This window comes from Hemitrygon akajei, chromosome 13 (assembly GCF_048418815.1).
Source record: "Hemitrygon akajei chromosome 13, sHemAka1.3, whole genome shotgun sequence".
In the NCBI taxonomy this organism is placed as follows: Eukaryota; Metazoa; Chordata; class Chondrichthyes; order Myliobatiformes; family Dasyatidae; genus Hemitrygon; species Hemitrygon akajei.
The window spans coordinates 40,886,229-40,912,030 of record NC_133136.1 but is presented as its reverse complement, the minus strand read 5'-3'; the positions used below and the strand labels follow the sequence as shown (position 1 = coordinate 40,912,030).

General features: G+C 37.7%; 1 protein-coding gene across 1 annotated transcript in view; it reads right to left on the bottom strand.

Moving 5' to 3' along the window:
• The window catches only part of map3k1 (mitogen-activated protein kinase kinase kinase 1, E3 ubiquitin protein ligase), an 82,207-nt gene that overhangs the window by 44,841 nt on the left and 11,564 nt on the right, over positions 1 to 25,802 (bottom strand). The window contains exon 2 of the mRNA XM_073064459.1: positions 551 to 701. Within this exon, the coding sequence (XP_072920560.1) occupies positions 551 to 701 (151 nt within the window). The remainder of the gene's footprint in view (positions 1 to 550; positions 702 to 25,802) is intronic.

Below are 25,802 nucleotides of genomic sequence, written 5' to 3'. Positions count from 1 at the left end.
ATAAGGCTTTAAGTTTATATCTGCAACGCAACCAGTGTCTAAAGGGGTACTAAGTCTGTGGAATCAACACCTCCTTTACCCCAATTTAATGCTACTTTTAACCTGATATTAATTACAGAGCTAGCAGCAATGAAGTTGATGTCATAACAAATATCTTTCAGACTGAAGAATTCTCAGAGTAAAGCAGGAAATAAAAGTACGATTATAATTATTTTTGTTTAAATCAGGTTTCAGAAAGTGAGTGAGTTTGGGTCTGCAAAAGAACAAAAGGCAGAAACTGAAATACAAGCATTTGAAAATTAAAAATTGAAATTATGGGACTTTAAATGTGGATGAAAGCTTACATTTTGATATTAGTCAAGTCCCATCTCCCTTCCTAACAATACAAAATGCATTCTTAATTTTAATTTGTATCCCTCCCTTCTTTTAAACAGACAGATTAAAGAAATAATCATTTGCACTTTTCACAGAATAATGCAGAAACTGTCTCTGCCAGAACCTTCTCTTGCTCAAAAAAAAATTCCTTTGCAAGATATATCATTGTACTTACTACAGGTCCTCGCCTGTTCCTTCTTTCTAACCATTCATGCTTCCAGGCTGGCATGCAAGTCACCTTCAGCTTTTCCCTAATTGTGCGCTCTTCCGGGCGGTCATCCATCTTTGTTAACCCCTTGAGTGTCTCCTTGTTTTCGATGTCCCGACTGAAGGAAAAAAATGTAGAAATTCAGCTAAATAACAAAGCCAGTTTAGTGTTTATAAATACTGCACTTTATATCTATTACTCTTTAAACAACTACAGCGCATTTTCTGAAACTACCTTTCTTGCATACTTCTATGGCAAGAGTTTCCAAGGGTGGGGTAGGGCAACTTGCTTCTCTCAGAATCATTAATACAGATCAATAGGATTTGTAGTTGTTTCTTAATGCAAGATCACTAATAATATCCATACAGCAAGAGTCAGATTGCAAAACAAGTCTCAACAGAAATACTAACAAGTTTTTAGTTCAACTATTCTCCAAACCTAATACAAGGCCATAACTGTTCTGCTGGCGAATTATTAGATATCCTAATACATTAAGTACATTTATAGAATGTCTGAACACTTGGATTTACAAAATACTGTAACCTTGGACACTAGGGGCCCTCAGAGAAACAGCAGGAACACATTAATGTGCAAGCTATAACCCAACAGAGCAAAAGGAAGCTTATTGACAAGCAGTTTAAGGCAATGGGTTTAAACAAAATAAATGAACCCTACCAAGTAGATTGCTGAAGCTTTTTTCAACAGTAAAACAATGCTGGTATATACACTGGGTACTGTGGAGTAGTATCACCAATTTACTCAAAAGCTCAAGGTTACCAAAACCATTCTCCGTGGCGTTGTGCAAATAGTTCAGCAGAAAGCACTGCTCAGAGTAAAGTATGTTTTATCACCAGTCACAGGAAGTGAACCTACAAGGTTAATTTTACGATAGTGTTACTGAAAACAAAATCTGTATATGCTCATTATCATTACAGTTTTATGAGAATAGTCTCCATTTTCTAGCTGGCAAAAATCACTTGATTTTTTCTGAAGAACATATTATTAATCCAGCACACGGGCACATTTGCTGATGAGTTAGCTTCCTGTTGCGCATTTTGGTTATCCCCTTCTGTTCCAGGGGATTTAAAAAAAACAGTCCTGCATAGTTGTGATGTCTGGGGGTGGATAGTGGGGGTTTGCAGCCTAAAGGCACATCCTTAGAGCATTTTTAAGTAAACAATAATGAAGGCAATTGAAGGATTAGCAGATGGGAGAGAGAGCAGGAGAGCCAGTCGGTCACAGTGGTAAAGTGCTGTCTCACAGCTCCTAGACACGATTTTGATTTCCAGTGCTATCTGCGTGGAGTACACATCACCTCCCAGTGACCATACAAGTTCCTCCTAGATGCCTCAGCTTTCTCCCTCCCATTTCCCAAGACATACCAGTTGCTAGGTTAATTGGCTAATGCAAGTGTCCCCTCATCCACGTGAATTACAGTAACACGAGTCTCCTGATTCAAGTATTCGCTTGCTTCAATAGGAGATGACAGAATAGTTTTCAGGGAAATAAAGGTGTGGTTGGTGAGATTACTCCAAGAGTCAGCTTGTGAGGCCATTCAGCACACTTTTCATAAGGAAAATGGAGGTGGTGGTGGAAAAAGATGAATGGGGGGAGGGGGGAAAGAACGAGGAGCACTGGCATTCTAATATACATTTAGAATGCCAGTGCCTGAAAGATTTCAGCTAGCAATTGAACATAGCAAATACAATTGACAATAATCAGCTGTATCGGAGTATGAGTGCACTGAGGATTGTGGCCTTGAGAGGATGTTTTCCATTTCAGAAAACGCACCAGGGACAGAAACTGTCCTGCTTTAGGGCAAAGAAATTATAAACGTTGAGAACTTGTACCTTGTAATAGCACAAGTTACTTGTACAAGAAATACCTGTACACTGATACATATAGATATCGACAGATAGACAAAATGTTGGAGGAACTCAGCAGGTCAGGTAGCATCCATACAATTAGGTGCCTGATGGTTGTTATGGCATCATGGGGCACAGGGCATTTCCATGCTGCATCTCTTGGACTTTATGGCAAACAGATCAGAGGAAATGACGTGCAAGTTTGCATACAAGGCAGGGCTGTCCAGCTGATCAAAACTGAAGTGTTTAAAGACTCATTGTATATTCCATAACTGGGCAGATGCTTCCTCAACCCCATTCACTTACATGCAAAACAATAAAATATACTGTATCAATTATCAATTCAGGTGCAACCACAGGTTCCTTTATGCCAATTTCAAGTGAGCATAATGAGGCCTACCAAAATTCTCCTCCCCTCCAAGAAACTGTCAGGAACAACAGTTACTCATTTCTCCATCTGTCCTGCTTCCCTCTCCACTTGCACAATGCAACGGTTCTTGTTGGATTCAAAAAGGTTCTAATGTGCAACTGGGTCTCATCCATTCTCCCAAATGCAACTTCTCAAAGAGTTGAGAACATTTCTGCTAATAAAGGATCTTCATATATTTATGTATGTTGACATGCAAAAACAAATAAACAATTCAGAGAAATGCCAAAACAATCAACTGAATTGAATTACATTGTAAGACCCAAATTCCATTTCAGAAAGCATGGACATGAGCCAACTGCTGTTTCTTCAGTGCTATAAATTACTTTATATGGCTTTTAAAAAAAAACATTTAAAGTTCCAAAGACACTTCTCTTACAAAAAGTTTGAAAGTAACAATTTCTAATTACAGTTCACGCCAACTGATGATTTTAATGTAAGTACTACCTGCTTTTGTAATTTTCACATAGATGGCGGAATCAATGAAGATAGTTTGCAAATAAAGAGTGCCTCAGGTTCAATGGTAAGATAATCCATCTAATTCAGGACTAAAAGGGGAAACACTGAATTGGCTACAGTCACCTAGGCTCAAAAGACAAGACACTTGGTCTTCCCATTCCATCTAACACACACACACACACACACACACAAAATGCTGGAGGAACTCAGCAGGCCAGGCAGCATCTAGCAAAAGTGTACAGTCGATGTTTCCAGCCGAAACCTTTCCCATTCCATCTAGTGACTTCCTGAAGGGCAAGGTGAAAATATGGGCATAAAATTGAATTTCGTTCTCTCCAGTTATTCAGTACAAAAGCAACTAATTCATTGCCCCCTCCCTATTCAACACCAGAGATGGTTTTATATGGAACACTGTCCTCAGATTGAATGATGAAACAAAACAAAAGGAGTAACAAACTGATAGGTGCAGAACGTTTATTCAATGCTAAAGTGAATGCTGTTCACATCATATTGGAACATGTGCTATTCTCAATGTATACAGAATACAGCTCTAAGAAGCTGTCCTTCTGAGTTGTATTGTATACACATACTAAAGGCATAAAACACCTATCCAACAGCAAACACTGACATATCAAGTACATCACTCACAAAGCACTTGCTGATATGCTCTGGTCTCTCTTTAGAAGGACTCTCATAAGACATAGGAGCAGAATTAAGCCATTCAATCCATCGAGTCTGCTCCGCCATTCCATCATGGCTGATCTCAGATCCCTCAACATCATACATCCGCCTTCTCGCCAAATCCTTTGATGCCCTAACCAATCAGGAAACTATCAACTTCTACCTTAAATATACCCACGGACTTGGCCTCCACTGCAGTCTGTGGCAAAGCAATCCACAGGTTCACTACCCCCTGGCAAAAAAAAAACCCTCCTTGCTGCTGTTCTAAAATGTCACCCTTCAATTTTGAGGCTGTGCCCTCTAGTTTTGGATATCTCCACCATAGGAAACATCCAGCCCATCTAGTCCTTTCAACATTCAGTAGGTTTCAATGAGATCCCACCCACACAGTGTTTGAGATCACCCCTCATGATGTTTGAAATTCTTAAACACAAGTCAGAATTTAGATTAGTCTTAAATAAAATAGCTCTAGTTCTTCAAAGAATATTGTCATGATGATAGTAGGATTAAAGTAGATAGCTCATAACTTTAAAAATACTGAAAGATGAACCACAGTAAATGGATTTACATTTATAGGATTTTATAGCATGTATAAGGCACAGGATTTTTATAGGGTGTAATATTTTATAGGACTGATTTTATATTTATTGCATTTTTAAAAAAAGTGTTCTCTTTATGCTTACTGTGGGATTTTTTTTTACAACAGATCTGGAACAACAAGCAGTTTGTTCTCCTTTACACTCGTGTATTGAAGAACGACAATAAACAAGTTTGAATTAAACTCTCGGGGGATGTGGATAGTCAAGAAGATGGGACTAGGAGTGGCAAAAGCTCAAGGGGAATATAAATGTTGGCAAACATCTGTTCTATTGACAAATTATACTTTTTATACAGTTCTAATTACCGTGATGGGCCTACATTGTCCTCTTTTCATGGTTCCAACCAGAGTTTACCATATGTATAACTTGCACACTGTAAACCTGAGGTTATTTGATCTCGGGCATACTGAAGATTAATGATATTTAAACATCAGCTAAGGAGCAGAAAAAAAACTTAAAACCCCAAGAATGTTTATAGATTCCACAAATCACCAACATTGCACCTGGATTCAACTTAATGCCATAATACCAGTCTACACCTAGCAAAGATTAAAAACTGCAAGTGACATTACATTTAGTTAAAACACCTGGAGTCTCACTAAGAAAACCTTTGATGCAGGGTTCAGATACATACTAGCTCACAAAACAGCTGGCAAAATAATATACACTCAGCAGCCACTTTATTAAGTACACCGGTTCACCTGCTCCTTATCTAATCTGCCAATCATGTGGCAGCAACAAAATGCGTAAAAGCATGTAGATATGGTCAAGAGGTTCAGCTGTTGTTCAGACTAAACATCAGAATGCAGAATAAACGAGGCCCAAGTGACTGACCACGGAATGATTGTTAGTGCCAGACGGGCTGCATGAGTAACTCAAACTGCTGATCTGAGATTTTCACGCACAACAATCTCTAGAGTTTATAGAGAATGGTGGGAAAAAACCCACCAACAAACCCAAAAATCACATCAAGTGGCAGTTCTGTGGATGAAAATACCTTGTTAATGAGAATGGCCAGACTGGTTCAAGCTGGCAGGAAGGCAATAGTAACTCAAATAACTATCTGATACAACATTGTGGCGTGAAGAGCATCTGAATGCACGACACATCGAACTTCAAAGTGGATGGGCAACAGCGGAAGACCATACTGGGTTCCACTCTTCTACTTAATAAAGTGGCCAGAGTCTAAGATTGGTTACCATTTTATTTGGAAAAAAAAAAGCCCAATTTGAAAACACTTCCATTCTACAAATTATGCATTGACACTAGGCCATAAATGGCATGCAAAAAGGATAGATAAAAAGTCTTCATTAGGTTTTCAAGGAGCAGTGAAGCAAACATTAAATATTTGAATTTATGGTACATTTTTTCCTGGTTGCTTTAATTATATACTGGTTTGCTTATAATTACACTACTTTTAGTATTTGCCAAATCTGACATTTATTGTTCATTGTATACATCCACAAATCCAAAGAATTTTCCTAACTATTAGACTTCTCTGATAGCTTCTTTTTAAATCCTCAAATATTATTAAACAATAGTTCATACTCATTAGAAAAATGAAGTACTAATACAGAGGAATATTTGACTCCCTTTGTAAGCAATTAGCTTTGTGAAGAAGTCAGGAGGAAGAGGCATGCACACAGTGACATGGGCATCCGTTAGGTTTTCCCCTCCAAGTGATTTCAAAGCAAATGTATTTCTTGGATTGTTTCCTGGAACACAAATTGTTCTTCTTACCTACTAAAATGAATAAATTCCAGTAATGTAAATAAATATTCTTATATCACTACTAATCTCTTACGAATCCAATGCGAACGTAGGAACTATGAAGGAATAATGGGATTTACTTCTCAAGTTATGAGTGTGATCACACAGAACACAAAAAAAAGTGTCATTTTTGCACAAGAAAGGAATTAGAATTTGTACATTATGCTTTGATATTTCATCACTTAGCCCATGCCTCGTACAAGAAGCTCCTTACAAGATGGACCAACAGCACTATACTTTGTGTTAGAAGTCAATTAGTAATACATTAGATTATTTCCAAAAATTCCTGTCTTGATACAGTTCCACAAAATTGAAAAATGTAAAATGTAATTCTTCTTTAAAAACAGAAACAATAAGCAGGAATCAAGCTGGTAATCTTAAAAAAAAGTTGTCAGAGGGTAAATGCATTATGATGAAAGATGGCATAGCAAGTTACTCAGAAACGTTCAATATAATCAAGCAAAGTGAACACGGTCTGTGAAAGAAAAATCACGCTTCACCAATTTGCTGAAGCAGTAATAAATGAAGATCAGGAGATACAGTACAACACATCAAATTTTCAGAAGCCATTTTATTAGGTGCCTCATAAAAGATCAGGGCAGAAAAATGCAAGCTCTAAGTGCAAGATGTAACATAGTAGTGTGGGCGGAAGACTGGTTTGCAAACAAGAAACTGAATAGACATAAACAGATCTTTTTCAAGTTGACAGTGTATGCTACAAAGATTATTAGAATTCATATACACCAAGGCAGCTTGTTATAAAGCTAAAGCAACACAAAATGTTGGAGGAACCTCAGTGAGTCACAGCATCCATGCTGACTCGCTAAGTTTCACCAGCATTTCATGTGGGTGTTGCAAGATTTCCAGCTTCTACAGAACCTCTTCCATTATTTGCTTGAGACACAAAAATAGATGGGAAAATAAATTGTGACGACAGAAAGAGGCTACAAAAGGTAAAATGCACAGGCTAAGACCTCGCAAATGGAGCGCCACATGTTCCAGACTGAAACTGCCAGTCTGGAAGGGGGAAAAAAAATCAAGTGCAGTTTTCTAAACGGAGAAAGATAGACTTGCATGCCCTGGTCCATGTATCACAAAGCCTAGTGTACAGGAAGAGAAAGTTATCAGTTATCCCCAGCGGAATCAAATGCAAAACTAATGCTTTACAGTGCATCATGGTATATTGGGCATTGACGAGAACTTCGGAGGGACACAGAAAGAGAACACAATGTATAAAGTACTGACCTCATTACTGAAGGATGTTAATGCATTCAGAAATTCAGTTTTAGACTAGTAACAAGTGATATTTCTAATGAAAAAAGTTAGAGAATAGATATATCCACTGGGGTTTGGAAATGTGAATAGGGATCACTGTTTTAAATGGGGGGAGGTTAGAGATGAAGGGTGACAGGGTTACTTGTTTAAAGCAGAAATTAGGCAAATTTTCTTTACTTAAAAGGATCACAAGTCTGGAACCTTCCTCAAAAGGGTAGTGGAAACAAATATTAGATAGAAATTTGAGCAATGGGGATAAATAACAATTGTGGGCAAGTACAAATGCAGCTGAGATTAGATTAGATTATCCTAGCCATGATTTTACTAAATGCATAGTAGGCTCAAGATAACTCCACTCCTGCTTCTAATTTGTAATCGTGCACAGTAAGCTTTTCACACACACGTACTGGGTCAATTTGGGTCAATTTGCTGTGCCCAAGACATTTACAGCAACAGTTTTGCATCACGAGATCAGCTTGATCCTTTGTTTTACGTGACAGGACTCTCACCACCTACTGAAACCTCAATAGTAACTTCTAGAAGAACTGCACTGACATCCAACTATCCAAACTTCATTTTAGCATTGGATGTTATTTTATTGCTCAATAAATTCCACATGCAAGCACATTTCAAAATTAAGTATTTAATTATATTTGAAATCATTGCTTAATGTTATTTTTTGTTGGACTGAAAATGAAACTTGGTAAGACGCACATTTTATGCTGCTATAGCTGTTTACTTGCTCAAAGCTAAACTTAAAAGATTTGCATGATATTAGATTGAGAAAGGTGCAGGTTTCAACAAGACTTCTGTTTGCTAAAGCTCACTCTAGACTACTGTCAAGCCAAAATTCTGGAACTCCCTCCCTAACAGCATTGCACCTCACCTCAGTCACACTCAACCTCTACAGCAGTTCATCATCAATTTCTCGAGAGCAATTAGGGATGGAAAATTAAATGCTGGTTGGGCATGTGATTTCCTTAACTCTGGAATATATGAGGGAAAAAAAACCAATATTTTCCATCATGTATCCAGTACAAGTTATAATTTATCTTCTCCAAATTATACTTGTCTAGGAATATTAAATATGAAAATTTAGAAATACTTTGTTACAGAAGTATTTACCCAGTTTAGTAAGTTTGATGTGCATCTTTAAATAACAGTAAATAGGATAAAACACTACCAAAACTCTGTCTCAAATCTGTCAAGGAACAAGTTTCCTAAAGCAAAGTTACAGGATTACTGCAATTCCATTTGCAGTTTTTAATAGCTACCTAAAAGGTATATACTACTATGTGAATTGTTGCACTTAAAGAAATAAAAACAGCTAGGCCTTGGATTTTGACTACTATACAATAAATATAGATACTTCGAGATTATTTCCAGTGAAAATAAGGTTAGGAGGGAGGTGTAGGAATACTCAAAAGATACATTGGTAAAACAATGGGAAAAATCTTTTCATTTATTGTCAAGACAGTTCTTTTATTTAAAACTAGTTGCCAGGTTTCAAAACTTGGCATTAGCTAACCACACAAAAACCTTCAGCAGCACCCACTCTGCAAAACAGTCTTGCTGAAGTTTAAATTGGCAAAACAACTTTAGAGTTACAAATATTTCAGAGCCAGTGTTGTTCTAAAAGCTACAATAAAACAGAATTCAACTCAAGCTTGTACAAGATTACACAGAACTGCCAGAGTGACTTAAATTACTTATAAAACAATTTTAAAAGATGAAGATTAGGTCTGACTGGTAGGGAAATACAAGATTTGTTTTAAAAATGCGATCAAATGCATCCACGAAGACTTCATAAACTACACCACACCATCAAAGACAGTGGCAAAACTGTTAGCACATGCATTACATTTCCATGATACTTTTACGCCATTCACACAGATAAACAAGCGCCTTCTGATGTCTTCAATCTCAAACCCTTTCAAACAACTCAAACCTTAAATAAAGCATGTGCTTTAAATCCTTTCCACGTCATCTGCCACAATTATTCTAAGCACCCACTTAAAGATCAAAATTTCATAATTATATTTCACATGACAAAGTCTTTTTCCGCTGTGCTCTCATACTACTTTACTGGGACAAAACTGCCTTTTACTTCAGTATTTACATCTTTCAGCAATTTTCACATCTATACTAAACTCCAATTGTAACAACAGGGAAAACTATCAATAAATACTTCAGGAAAGGAGATGACTTTTCAAAGCTAATAGACTGGACACAAGTGATTACTGAACTCCTGACAAACTGGATGACTTCTATTGCCTACACATATATACAAGAGGAAACTACTGCCCAAAGAGGTGATGGAATCAGATTTAGTTTCTTTCAAAAGAGATTGATCAGCAAGTACAAGGATCCCATGAAAGAGCTAGGAATGGAACTGATTACATTGTTCTTCCCAGGAGGTTGAAAGGTGAACTGATGGATATTCAATGTCATAGAGCCCAATGAAGTAAAAAAAGACTATTCCATTGGCAGAGTCAAGAATCACAGGGCACAAAGTCACGAGCAAAAGAGCAGAGGCAACATAAGGAAGAACAATTCCCAAGAAGAATTTAGACATTTATCTGGAATTCTTTGGAAAAAGGTTAAATCAGAATAAAATTATATTAGACAAAGAACCCATCATAGAAGTTGACATAAAACTTGATGAAAGTCTACTTACTGCAATGTTAACACCAGAGAACAAATTAGCTATTTTTAAATAAGATCAGCAGTCCCAGTGAAAATATCTGAATTGGGACAAATTTTATTAGAAATGTGACTCTTGAGCCAAGTTATCAATAGATATTGCTCCCTTCTTTCAGCACAACAAACCATTGCAAATATGAGGTGGCAAGGGGCATCCCATGCTTGGTGACAGATGGGAGGGAGAAAGAGGAAGGAAAAGAGGAAAATAAAATTTAAAAGAGGAACTGAAAATCTTGGTCCTGATGTAAGGTTTCAACCCAAAATAATCAACAATTCCTTCCCTGCACACCCTTGTCACCAGATTCTGAAAGACATACCAAATTCCTCTAGCACATTGTTACTCCAGGTTCCAGCATACGCAGTGTTGTGATTCCAATGTAAATATTGCTACTCAGCATACAATTCTACAGCTTCATTGTTCTGAGCTTGTTGATTAATATTTCATTTAGAAAAGGTATTTGCATTAAGTTCTAGTCCCAACGTCTTGCAGCAAGTTCAACTGGCAACTGACACAATGTTCCAAAGCTTTTGAAACATAGGAGTTTGTTGAACTGTGAGTAATGGGTTTATTATTCTTGCTATAAGTTGTTAGACCAGTTACACCTTAAAAATATGTTTTAAATTGAGGTTATCGGAATTCCATATGGCTTTGAAACAAGCAAAATAAATACTTATAAACTTACTCACGTTGCCAACTTTTCTCATCGTTAGCTATCTTAGTAGTTCAAACAATTTCACAACTATTAAGAGGTTTGTAACAAGTATTCAAGAACAAGTATTAAAGCAATAATCAAGGAATATTGCATACATTAAACATCTATGCATTTGTTCCATCATTCCTTACACATCTGCCTTTCAGAACCTTTACCTCCACCCCATGTACCAATCAATAATGACAAGCCAAATCTAATTTTCAGTTCTCTTGAACATAGAAATTTACAGCACATTACAGGCCCTTCGGCCCACAATGTTGTGTCAACCAGGTAACCTACTCTAGAGACTGCCTAGAATTTCCCTAGCACACAACCCTCTATTTTTCCTTGCTCCATGTACCTATCTACCTATCTAAGAGTCTCTTAAAAGACCCTATTGTATTTGTCTCCACCACTGCCGCTGGCAGTGCATTCCATGCACCCACCACTCCGTGTGAAGAACTTACCCCTGACATCCCCTTGGTACCCATTTCCAAGCACCTTAAAATTATGACCCCTCTTGTTAGCCATTTCAGCCCTGGGAAAAAGCCTCTGGCTATCCACAAGATCAATACCCCTCATCATCTTATACACTTCTATCAGGTCACCTCTCATTCTCTGTCACTCCAAGGAGAAAAGGCTAAGTACACTCAACCTATTCTCATAAGATACACCCTCCAATCCAGGCAACATCTTTGTAAATCTCCTCTGCACTCTCCCTATAGCATCCACATCCTTCCTGTAGTGAGGCAACCAGAACTGAACACACTACTCCAAGATCTTATATAGCTGTAACATTACCTCACGGCTCTTGAATGCCATGGTTGATGAAGGCCAACACACCATATGCCTTCTTAACAACACTGTCAACCTGCGCATCAACTTTGAGTGTCCTATCGACCACGGATCCCAAGATCTCTCAAATCCTCCACATTGCTAAATGCTTTACCATTTATATTATATCCTGTCTTCAAATATCTGGGTTGAAATCCATCCGCCACTTCTCAGCCCAGTTCTGTGTCCTATTGATGTCCTGCTGTAACCTCGGACAAGCCTCCAGACTATCCACAACACCCTCAACTTTTGGGTCATTAGCAAACTTACTAACTCACCCTAGTAGGGGCTATTCACAATTTGAAAATTTATCAAAAATATTTACTTAAACTCTTTGAACAAGTTCAAGACAGTGTATTTGCTCCACTTAACAAGCTATTTTAGCAATGCTTAAGATGGCATAGCAATTTTAACTTTGTCAAAATCAATTTTTTAAAAAAGTTTCCAGACATACAAAATGTAATCTGCACCAAGGACAAGACCACATGCTTAGCTTGCCTGAACCAAGGGGCGTAACATTAACTTTGAATGAAAAGTCAGTATGACAGGCATTTCAGATTTAATGGTTACGGGTAAAAATTCCTTGTCAACTCAGCCAGCTCCATCATGAGCACAACACTCCCCACCAAGGACATCTTCAAGACGGCGGCATCTATCACCAAGGACACATATGGAGAAAGCCCCCTTCTCGTTACTATCATCAGGCAGCTGGTTAACCTTAAGACCCATACTAAGCAATTCAGAAACAGACTCTTGCCCTCTACCATCAGATTTCTGAATAGTCCATGATCACTATTATTCTTTCTTTCCACACTATTTATTTTGCAATTTGTAGTCATTTTTATGCCTTTGCACTGTACTTCTGCCACAAAACAAACTTTGTCATATTATATGATGAACCCAATTCTGATTTACAGTATTTAGTTCATTTTCCTTGTACTGTTACAGGGTAAATGGCAGGAAGGACTGGATTAGTTACTTTTGAGGAAAACAATTAGCTTTTATGCTTTTGAATCTAAAGCTCATTAGAAATTGCTGCTATAATTGTGTCACAATATTAGCATAGAAAAAAGCAAAATAAATCCTTTTACCAGCTGACAACCAATATAATGGATTCCAGTTAATTGGGTCATCGGTTAATAGAAGCAGCCACTATTTGGAATAACTCTTAAAAGAACAAAGACTAATCAAGTAGCCAGGATTCCCTTTATTTGGGACACTATGCCACTTAATTGGGACAGGAGACTGTTGCCGAACAGTTTCTAACTAGCGTCAGTCACATGCACTTGTGTGGACATTAGCCACTACACTGTGCCAAGAACAAACAGGTTTAGCATCAGTTCTATGCAACTTTGTATTCAAAAATGCAGTAATATTTATCACTGATAGTTGGCGAGAAATCAGCAGCAAGACAACTGAGAACTGTTTTGCTGACTGTGGTTTCAAGCATTCAGGTTCGGAGATGCTAGAAATGGCCAAGAGTGAAAATGAAACAATTTTACCACTGCACCAAGCTAGAAACTACAAAGAATTTGAAGATATCGACAATCATCTTGAATGTTACAGTGAAATTGAAGATCGAGGATGCAATCACGAAAGCACTGTGCTGAGGCAATCCAGTATCTGCACTAGGTGTTTATGCAGATTTTGTTCATCTACAGTTCATTAAAAGAAATCCTCCATCAATAATTATTAGGAACTAATACACAATTTTACAGTACTGCAGTCGTATTGGTGGTGTTCTAATTTGTTGTGTATTTCATTTAAATATATAATTTGTTAGCCAGTTAAATGGTTGTTTGTCTTTTAAAAAAATCTACATTTTTAACTATTTCCATAAAACTTTGGCTATCTGGGTCAGCCATTTAATTGGACCAAAGAGTACTGATCCAGACTTGTCCCAATTAACTGTAATCCACTGCCTATACATCTTGGCAAACAAAAACATGCATTCATTCAAAGAGTTTTTCAATGTTTGTAGTGAGATGCTGAAGATGTTCTATAGGTCAGTTGTGGAGAGCGCCCTCTTCTTCGTGGTGGCGTGTTGGGGAGGAAGCATTAAGAAGAGGGACGCCTCACGTCTTAATAAGCTGGTAAGGAAGGCGGGCTCTGTCGTGGGCAAAGTACTGGAGAGTATAACATCGGTAGCAGAGCGAAGGGCGCTGAGTAGGCTACGGTCAATTATGGAAAACCCTGAACATCCTCTACATAGCACCATCCAGAGACAGAGAAGCAGTTTCAGCGACAGGTTGCTATCGATGCAATGCTCCTCAGACAGGATGAAGAGATCAATACTCCCCAATGCCATTCGGCTTTACAATTCAACCGCCAGGAGTAAGATAGGTTAAAGTGCCAGGGTTAGGACTCAATGTATTTAAGTAAACTACTTAAGAACTTTTTAAAAGCTATTATTAATGCTTTTTGAGAGGGTGATTTTAGATGCATATCATATTTTTACTGAGTTAAGTATTGTATGTAATTAGTTTTGCTACAATAAGTGTATGGGACATTGGAAAAAATGTTGAATTTCCCCATGGGGATGAATAAAGTATCTATCTATCTATCATTTCTTGATCAGTACTAAATGCCTTAGCCAATTACAAACAATTAGACATGCTGCTGATACAAGTATTTTGGTGTGCTACAAAACACTTTTAATTAACACATAACTACTAACAACTATTTTCATTTAGTCTGCATGTTCATCAGTAATGACAGGTACATAAACAAAACACCATACTGATGCCAGGCTGAAAAAACGTTTAACATTAAGTGTCTTTCCACAATTGATAAAGAAGGCATGAAGGCAGACCTGACATGGATTTGTAGCGTAGTGTATACTGTAACTACTATGAAAGCTCATACTCAATGTCTGTGCCAGTGGTGTAGAGGTACCCGCACCAAGGTGAGAGGCCCCAGGTTCGAATTCAGCTGGCTCCTTGCACAAGTTCCACCCATGCTGGGTTGAGCAACTAGCTAGCAACCTGGCCTCGTAAAACAGACAAGCATTAAAGGAATGGCAAGGTTGCTGCTCGATGCGCCCGAAGGCACGGGGAGGAACTTTATACTCAATATCAAAGAGGTTAGTTGTTTCCAGTCTCAAGTGATTCATTAGAACACTCCCTGAACATCAGATGAACTGAAATTTCTCTACATAAATGATAAGTACAACATATGTATGTATAACCAGAAAAGATTTTAAGGATAAATATTGAAAATAACGAAGTTGAAAATCTGCAGACTTCCAAGAACATATAATATATTGTAGAATCAAGGTTCAGTATAAGGTTTCAGCAAGACAAATTGCCATCTATTCAGTGATATTGTATCACATAGTCTTTCTCTCCCATTTGTAAAGGTCAAAGTGTACACACACACAAAATCATATACAATGCTGAGATTTATTTTCTTGCAGTAACTGCCAAAGAACATGATAGAATCAATGAAATACCACACACAAAACAGCTAATATGCAAGAGACAAGAAACTGCAATTACAAAAATCACAATAATAAATAAATAGGTAATATCAAGAACATGAGAAGAAGAGTCCTAAGGTTGTGGGAACAGGTGAGTGGTTAAGTTATCCCTTTTAGTTCAAGAACCTGATGGTTGAGGAGTAATAACTGTTCCTGAACCTAGTGATGTGGGCCCTGTGGCCCATGTACCTTCATCCTGATGGCAGCAGCGAGAAGAGAGTAATACCCGAGTGCTGGGTATCCCTGATGATGGATGGATGCTGCTTTTGGAACTGAATTTATTTTATTTTATGAACCCTTCTCTCAACTAAAATGGATCAAAGGATTTTGTTATTACTAATATGGAGCAAGATAACTGACAAGGTACTTGGGAATAAATTGTACTGATTATGTGGGAATTTGTTTATGTACAGAGTTGCCAGTAAAGAAAAATGTATAATTTCTCAGTTCTGACGTGTTAATTTTAATTGCTATTTACATTAAAATAATTATTGGGATCTAAATCTGATCATTGTAACTGATTAGAAGCTCAAAAAGAATAGGAAAATGAAAATGTAAACCACTGCAAAAGGACAAATAGAAACAGCTCTAATCAGCCACCATTTTTAAAAAAAAGTGCATTTGATGTAGAATGTACACAAAAACTTCTAACACACCGGAATACAGTTAGCATATTAATTCACAAATACATTTGCTGATTTGTTGCCATAAATAGGCTTCTTTGAACTCTTGAAAGCATTCAGATACCACATGAAAGGACTGCAAAAATAAACAAATCACATTGATGATCAAAATCTGATGGAGTTGAGTGGAGCAAAATGAACACTTTATAATCAATATAAAGATCTGCAGAATCTAAAGAGGTATTTCAAACTTGATTGAAAGAATTGTTGTTACAATCCATATATATTAAAATTTTAGATGTGTAAAATTTGATGTTAAGTTATTATCTGTAACAAAAATGATCAATTCAACTTTACTAAAATACTACTACAAACTTTGACTCAACTACTGTAAAATACTTCTTTCTAGCCACACACCCAACTACCGAAACATCACAAATGTGCAGAATCTCATATTGATTGGGCAGAAGCACACTGCAGGAAGAAAATTAATGATTAGGATCTTTGTTTTATCCAAGAGATACATGACAATGATTTAATATTGTTTACCTGTTAATGCAGCAATACCCATGACATTCTAACCAGCAAATCAATGGGCTGGAGCTTGCTGGTAAGGAACTATCTGAGTTTCCCAAACTGCTGACATTTTCTCCTCACTGCCTAGTGCACTATTCCTTGTTCATCAACAACACTGAATGTGAACACCATTCCCAGTTGTGGAATGTAAATGTGCTTCAATACAAACTCTCCAACCAAACCCAAACCCTGAAATATTTAAAAACACATTACTAGTTCTGGAACAACAAAAAACTTCCGGAGGAAATCAGCAGATCAGACATCATCAGTGGAGGGAGTGGAACAATCAGGTCAAGACCTTGCATCAGGAGTGAGTGTGCAAAGGAGAGCGAGCCAACATAGAGGTGAGGGTGTGAGGATGTTGCAAGGTAGAAGACAGCTGATGGGTGGAGTTAGGTGAGTTGATGAGGTGGTGGGCAGATGAAGCCAGGAGGGGAGAGGTAGAGACCGAGGTGTAAAATGTTAGAAGTGGAAAAAAAAACAAAGGGCTGCAGATTCTGGAATCTGATAAGTACAGTGATAACAGAACTAGATAAAGGAAGGAATGATGGATAGAGTTAGAGAGAATAGGCAGCTTAGTGGATAAAGCGCTAGAGAAGGGTCTCAGCCTGAACGCCGACTGTCTATTATTCATTTCCATAGATGCTGCCTGACTTGCCAACCTCCACAATTTTATGTGTTGCTTTAGATTTCTGGCACCTGCAGACTTTCTCACGTAGTGGATAAAGCATGTGGGTGACATACAGTTGGAGCTGCAACTGAAGTGACTGACCGACAGGGCTGATAGTGAGAACCTGGGTTGACCAGATGAGAGAGGAAGACAGGAGGCACAAGTTGCTGAAAAATTCAGATATTCATACAATTGGCAGAATAAAGGGCATTTTTCTTCTAGTTTGTTTTGGCCTCAGCCTGTACAGTGTAGCAATAGGGCTGAAGTTAAAAAGGCATACAACTGGGAGCTCAGAATTGCCAACGAGGACAGGGTGCAGATGACCAGCAAAGCAGCAGCCTAGTCTATTCTTGATTTCACTGACATACAAGAGGGGACAAAGTAAGAACTGAATGCAATAGGTAAGGTGTATGTCATCTTTTAACAGCTGGAAAGGCTGTTTTAGCCCCTGAATGGTAGTAAGGGTGTTGCAGGGGAAAGTACCAGAGGGCAAGGATGCTCTCTTTATACTGGCGATCTCCTCTCCACACTCAGTCCCTATGCAGAATCTTGACCTGAAACACTGACCTCTCTCTCTCCCTGCCTCTCCAGTTGCTGTCTGATCCACAGAATTCCGTCAGCAGTTTAGCTTTCTGTTCAAGGAGAATTCAATGTCCTTGCCAGATTTTATAGCTGGCAAAGTCCATGGTGTGATTTAACCAACTGAAACTTTCTTCCTCCCGTCCCGCTGTTTCATAGGCAGGGTTCATTCTGGGCCACTCAGTTGCTGACACTGCATGATCATCAAGACGTAGTTACTTGGATCAGGATAACTTTAGGCAGCAAGCTGACAAGCAGATTTGGAAGAAAGTCTCTCTCTCTACACCATGGGAGAGATTTCAAGAAGGAGGCTGCCTGTCCTTGCACTAGGTTCTGGCACATCACAAGCAACCCACACATACCATTGGTTGCTTCCCTAGAGAATGGGCAGCATTACGAAGCTCCATAATCTGAGCATATGTCAAGAAATGTGAATTGAAAAAGAAGCAGACTTTGTGTTGATTTATTTACCACACCCCCTCCCACCCACACAAATTCCACGAGAGTGAATGTTTTACTGCATCTCAAATTTTTGGATAGCGATTTGTGAAATCAGTACAATTGAATTTCTGCAACCCGAACGATAGCACCCGTATTTATTGTGGTGTCAGAAATATTTCCCATTGCGGCAAAATGGGCTTTGCTTTTTATAAAGGGACAAATGACAAATTGGCAGTGCTTGGGATTACCACATGCAAACACACAGAAAATTATTTCTATTCAAAACTTGGGAGTGTTTTTGTCAATCTCTTCCACTAGAACAAATACTCCATGTTATACTAAAAGGATCTGAAACACAAAATGCAAACATACACAAAACCAGTCACAAGATTAACTGAATATAGAAATACCAAAGACAACTTCACATGCTTTCAAATCAAGTGATTTGCATGTGGTCCAAAACTTCTTTCCATCGTATCAAGTTTTGCCAAATGGTTTGAAGTTTATTTCAGCCCAATTACAAAAAAAAGTATCATTTGGGGCCAAGCATATTGTTACTTTTCCCTTTAATAGGATTTATTGTCATTGTTGTAAGTGAGAACAAATATACAAGACCCAACATGTTTACTAGAACTGAACTTTGTTTTCTGCTTTCACTTATTCTTTTGAAGATTCCATACAAAAATCGCAATTTCTCAAAACTTCAGACTTTAGCACTTAGAAATCCTTTATTCATCATTTATACCTATATTCCAAAATGTAGTATGAAGCCATTCTTTAACTAGATCTCATCTACAAATGCTTCAGCAGAATTATCAGACAACTTAATGACAAAATCATTGTGTGACATGGGATTTAAACCAAATCCATAACAACCAAGAACAAGTGGAACACCAAAATGCTGGTGGGACACAGCAGGCCAGGCAGCATCTATAGGGAGAAGCACTGTCGACAAGTGGAACACTTTTATATTCTCAACTCATTTACCTTAAATGCAATAATTCCACATTAAGTTAATTGAAATTGCCCAAGCTTAGGGACAAGAACATTTTGACTGAACAGCCATGGCCTGCCCACTATCTGGCACAGGATTGTGACATAGCCAGGGAAGAATGAACCAGGTGATATTTGAATACACTGCAAGAAAATACTTACGATACAACAGTCAAGTCAACACTTAAAAAAAGTTTAGACTCCCTCATCTGCTAAATATAATTTTCTGATAGGCTTAAATGTGCAAACTAATCAACCATGCAACAAGGATCAAGTGTTGAGGGCTGTATAAGCTAAGTACTTACACTGTTAATACAAATGAAATGGATTCTCACTAATGTACCTGAAGAATCAGCTCATTCATCAAGAGGTTAAGTTTTATAGTTATAGTTCAACATTCAAAACACCACCATTGTAAAACTGCAAGGATTAACCAACAAGTAGAACACAAGAAAAATGTAGTTTCCTCCAGTAGCTATGAATAACAGTCTTTATATATTTAAAAAAATCCAGTATACATCTCAGTACCACCTGGAAACCAGAGGAACTGAGGGGTTCAAAATGATGTCTAATTTATGTCCCATTGTTAATGACTTACTTTGTAAAAAAAATAGATCAAATACTTAAAATTGAATTAATATTCGTTGGTTCAATCCAGCAAGACAACTAGTTCTCCAGTATATCTGACCTAAAGACCCAGTTACTCATCACAACATACAAAATTATGAACAGCATAGATAGCTGAAAATGTCACTTAAAACATAAACTTTCCACTTCTCACCTTAAAATGAGATGTGCAAGGCAAATTAAACAAGCCACAAAAGTGATAGGTGTCTGACAAGCACTGGCATGGTAAGCGATTGAAGCAAATGTTGAAAAGGCACTTAGATATGCCACAGGCAGAGAATGAGGGATACAGGCAACGTGTAGGTGGGATTAATTAGATTAGCAGTATAGTTGAGGTGAACACAGAGGTCTGAGGGGTTCTGTACTCCTTAATCAACTCCTTGTGCACATTTGTACTTTACCAATACAGTTTTATTATTAGTAAAACAGCACATCAAAAAGTTGAATCAACAAGCTTTTAAAACAATGCTTGGTAGTAACCTCCTCAGATCATGTATAAACACAGGTGAAAAGGAGATACTTCATTTGAGAAAGAGCAGTAAAATTTAATGGTGGAAATAGTAGCCATCAAGACAAGCTTGAAAAAACAAAATTCTGAGAAGGCAAACTCTACAGGAGTGAATTCAATTGAATTTATTTACGTAAATCTTACATCTGTCCCAGAATGCGAGGGAGTAAAAATCATTGCGTTGTGACTGTCGCAATGTACAGACAAGCAAATTTACAATTCTAGTGTGAGTGAGCGCGCACGTGCACACATGCACGGCGCGGGGAGGGAGAAGACAGTGCACACAGGAATGAAGTCACTAGTAAATCCAGTGATCTTGTCTGTTTACAATGCTGCCTTTCCACTCACATGGGTTTTGGTTTTGAAGCTCTTCTTCATGCTACAGGGAAAAAGCAGAAGAAGGGTTGAGAGGGATAATAAATCAGCCATGATGGAATAACAGAGCAAACTCGATGGGCCAAATGGCCTTATTCTGTTCCCATGTCTTATGGTCTATGCACTAGCATATATGCTTCTTTCCCCACGTACTTTATTCCAAAATTTATACAACTGTCTAACATCTAAAGAGGTGGATTAAAAAATGAGCAGTCGTATTTAACATCATAGAGTCTGGAAAAAACTGAGTCTGTCATAAAGTTACCAAGATTGCTCAATTGTCAGAGGTTTGAATATAAAAAAATCCTGCATTTGGAAATAAATCCAGCCAATAACTATACATCTTTAACATGTCAATTATAAAGAAGCCATGTGCTCATCGACAAGCTGATCACCCCTGCCATAATGCAAGTCATATTTTCTCAGATTACCCTCAATTACAGGATGAATTTATTTATTTATTTATTTATACGCAAAAACAAGATTGACTAAAATCTAAGGCAGAGTAAAAATAATCTGTAACAGACTGCCATGTGTCAACATTTGCTATTAAATAGTGTGCCTGAAGTGATACATTGCACAAAACCTTTTATTAAGCATCAACTCTTTTTTTTAAATATAGCATTGGTTGAACTATACAAGTCAAGACACACAGGAAAGTCAGTCTTGGGTTTAGAAACATGGGTCAGCTTTAAGTGGTGTGGTTTCTCTGCAAACATCAGTAATTTTTCAACTGAACAACTTCTTTGATGCAAGTTAATCTGGTCACATATACTGTTTCATGCCAAACTGAAGCAAGCACACATTTTCAAAATAATTATATTCTCATGGCAAAGCATGAACATCTAATTTAAAATCATCTAGCATTTAATATTTTAAAAACACAAGGTTCATTTCATTGATCAATTGAAAAAAGGCTACCATCTTAAAACATGGAATTTAAAAATTAGCGAAAAGAACCAAATCTGGAATTTGCTTAATCTGAGACAAGTAAACCAAATACAGTATCCCTGAGCAGTGGCTCAGTTGCAAAAACAAACTGCGTTTTCAAAAACATCTATTCATGTGCTTCCTCTACAGCTGCAGAGCAGAGAAATGCATCGATTCAAACAGGCATGCAATGCCCTTATTAATTTCAACAAACAAACTCCTGCAATAAGGCAAGATAGTCTGTTTCCTATCCAGCATATCAATTTATAGCATTTCTTTAATAATTCAAATGATTAGGAAGCATCAGGATAAAACAATTAATCCTGTAACAGTATTTAAACATTTTTGAATTATTGCTTTCAATTTGAGTACAGTCTTACAGTTTCACCACAGCTAAGTGGGGGGGGGGGGGGGGGGGGAAGAAAGAGGAGGAAGGACAGAAGGCTTCCCAGCTTTTTAATTTCACTAACACTCCAGAGAAAAGGCAGATAGGTGGAGATGAGTCCATGGTCAGTTCAGCCATGATCTTACCGAATGGTGGAGCAGGCTCAACAGGTCAGATGGCCTACTCCTGTTCCTATTACTTATGTTATGTTCCTCCCCTCCCGCCACTTTCTTGCTCTGTCTCCTCATCTTCCCCCCCCCCCCCCCCCCCAATCCTGATGAAGGGTCTCGGCCTGAAACGCCCACTGTACTGTTTTCCACAGATGATCCCTGGCCTACTGAGTTCCTCCAGCATTTTGGGTGTGTTGCTTGGATTTCCAGCATCTGCAGATTTTCTCTTGTTTGTGATTTAGAATTATAAGCTAACTGCAAATAAAGCCACATTTTGAAACACTTGATCTTTTTGTTGCACAATTAGAAGCGGGTTTCATGAATCAAGTAAAATGGGGATGAGATGAATAATAAATCAGTCAAAATGGAATGGCGGTGCAGATTCAATGGGCCAAATGACCTAATTCAGGCTTCTTTGTTTTATGATCTAAAACACTGCACAAAAGTACTTTTCTTTCAAAACAGAACTCCATAAATAGTTAAAGATGTCTATGGTCTTGATTCATGGGGATTCTCCCTCTTTATTAAATATACAAATCAACTGGACTTACACATTTTTGTGTTAAGGTGCCACGTAACAAGCTTTATCAATAAAGTCAGAGCTCACGATACAAGAAGGGACAATGGTAGTATGGATACAAAGTTGCCAAAATAAAAAGATCATGATTAATTCACAGATGAAGGAAGGTAAATTATCTCTCTCTCTCAAAAAACCTATATCAGGTCTATTGCTTTTTTAACATCTATATACTAAACCACACTCAGGGATTCAATCCACAATCTCTAGTTTTGCAGATCACACAAACCTTAATACCATTAAAACCTGAGAAAGGTTGCAGCAGGAAATAAAGTCGGAGAATGGGCAGAGGAAGTTTAATGTGAAGTTATGTATCTTTATAGAAGAATGATCAGTGACATTGCAGAATAAAGGACACCATTCTAAAAGAGGTGTAATACAGAAAGATAATACGGCATACAGAGTTTGGGTTTTTAAATCAATAGTGTGTAAAAGAGAAATTATCCCAAACCTCTATATAAAAAAAAACTGGTCCAACCTCAATTGGAGTACCATTCTCAATTCTGGTCAACACACAATAGAAAAGATGCAAAAGATTCTACAGCTCCAAAAAAACCTGTGATGAATGACTACAATTGGAAGTAAAAAGCTATTTTTTTGAAGGCCAAGGGAAGACTTAGAGATATTTAAAATAATGAGTGATCTGCACATAGTGAGCAGCAGCAGTTTATTTCCACTATTGAAAAGGCAAAGAATAGAGGTCACAGATACAAAATAAAGGGGGAAGAGCAAGGGATGGCAGTGGAGCAGCTAGTAGAGATGCTTCACAGTCCCAAATACCTGGCCCTATCCTGACCTCAGGCTCGGCTATGTGGTTTGTACATTCTCCCTGAGATTAAATGGGGTCTTCTAAGCTGTTCAATTTTCTTCTCACTTCCCAAAGGTGTGCCAGTTGCTAGGTTAAATAGACAACATAAATTGCTCCTAATGTGTAGAATCTAGTGGTGCTAATGAGAATGAGAGATCAATTAACAACAATATAGTATTAGTGTAAAATAAGTACATAATGGTCAGTAGGAAAAAGGACTAGTTTCAATGTTTCATGACACACATGAGAGTCAAGGGTAATACAATTTTATGCAACTGTGATTAGTACCTGGAATGTACTGCCTGCAGATGCGGTGGGGGCATGTTGCAATGAGGCCAATGGATAAAGGGATGAGAAAGAAATATTTGCAACACTACAGAGGAAGAGCAGAAGGTAGGAGCTAAAAAGTCTGAAAATATGATAGGGTGAACTATATGCATGAGAAAGAATGGCAGTCACTGTTCCATTGAAATAAATTTCCTATGAATCAATATCACTAGGAAGGTCTACAACACTGGAGAGTTTAAAAAAAAATTGTATGAAACAGGATTACACGATTTTATGCGCATAAGGGAGCAGACAACAAAAAGTACATTCCCTCAGAATTGCACTAAAGATCAAGAAATGACAAATATCTTATTTTCTACTTCTCATCACCGTCTGCAGCATGAAAGCTGACAAATTTCACAGAATGTAACCATATCACTGATCCAAACTGAACAGAATGAAAAGGGCCCAGAAAAGTGGAAAAGGCACACATTGTATGCAAAGTTCAACAGAAGTATTACTTGCCATGAGAAATCAAACCCACAAAAATTATATTTCAAACCTCATCTCCATTGCACAATCCTGTCAAAATCAAAATATTAAACTCTCTTAATAATACATTGAAAAATCTAATTTCTAAGTGCAATTTCAGATGGAACCAAGTTTTTAAAAAGTCACACATGCTGTGAAAATGGGGGACACCTCCCTCTCCCTTGCCAGGGAGAGAGAGAGAACCTGTGGTTGGATGAAATGCGAAGCCTTTGGGGTAACTTTGGTCTGTCTTTGCTATTGCTCAGCACACACTTGGGCTTGGTGACGGTACTGATGCACTTTTTTTTGCTGGGGGGGGATTGTTGCTTGCTGCCGCTTTCGCGTGGAGGGTGGGGTCGACTTTGGGGTTCTCACATTTAACTGTCGTTCATTCTTTGGGGCACTTCTCGGTTTTCGTGGATGTTTGCGAAGAAAAAGTATTTCAGGATATATATTGTATACATTTCTCTAACATTAAATTTGAACTTTGAAAATGGTTCTGACTGAATAGCAACTTGCATTTCAGAATAATATAATCCTAGCCTTCCAAACCAACCCCATTTTAAGACTAAACCTTCCATGAAACCTTTAATACTACTGTATCACCAACTGTGGGCAATGTGGACACAAAGATCAGCATTAATACAGCTCTGACCCTCTAAAGATAACTCACATGCAAAATTACCAATTCTCTGCTTAAAGCTGTCTGATACAGGAACTCATCGAGCAACATCCTCTGCTTCCACAGATGCTGCCTGAACTGACCTGCTGAGCTCTTCCAAAGTTTAGTTTGTTTTGTTCTTGTTCTGAGTGTAGGATCTGCAGCTTCATATTTGCAGGTATACCACCCCAAGAACAAATATCAAGAATATGCAATACCATATGATGACACAAAACACATGTTCATCTTTTTATCCATTGTGTACATCCCAGTTAAAAAGGAATCAATTTCATCATCTATACCTACTCTAGGTTCATAATATCAAAAGGGAATAGCAAATCAAAGGTTATACTATACACTCTTAAAATTTACTCACGGCCTCTGCCACAACTATTTCCTCAGGCAGGAAATTCCTAACCATAACCACCTTCCAGACTGTTACATTTTTCAAAGTCAGCCACTGATTTTGAAGCATTCATAAATTAATGTTATGCTAAGGTAAAATGTTTAAGTATTATAAAAAAAAATTAGAGAAATGGATTTCCCCTGTGCAAGAACACTCAAATAACAGGGAGACAAGCTCACAATTTGAACATTTCTCTTAATGAAGAAAATCAAAGTTCCACAATTTTATGAAACTCACTGCACTGTTTATTAAACTAAACATTATAAAAATAATCTAATTGCAATATAATCAGTTGTTCAGCTTCAGTCA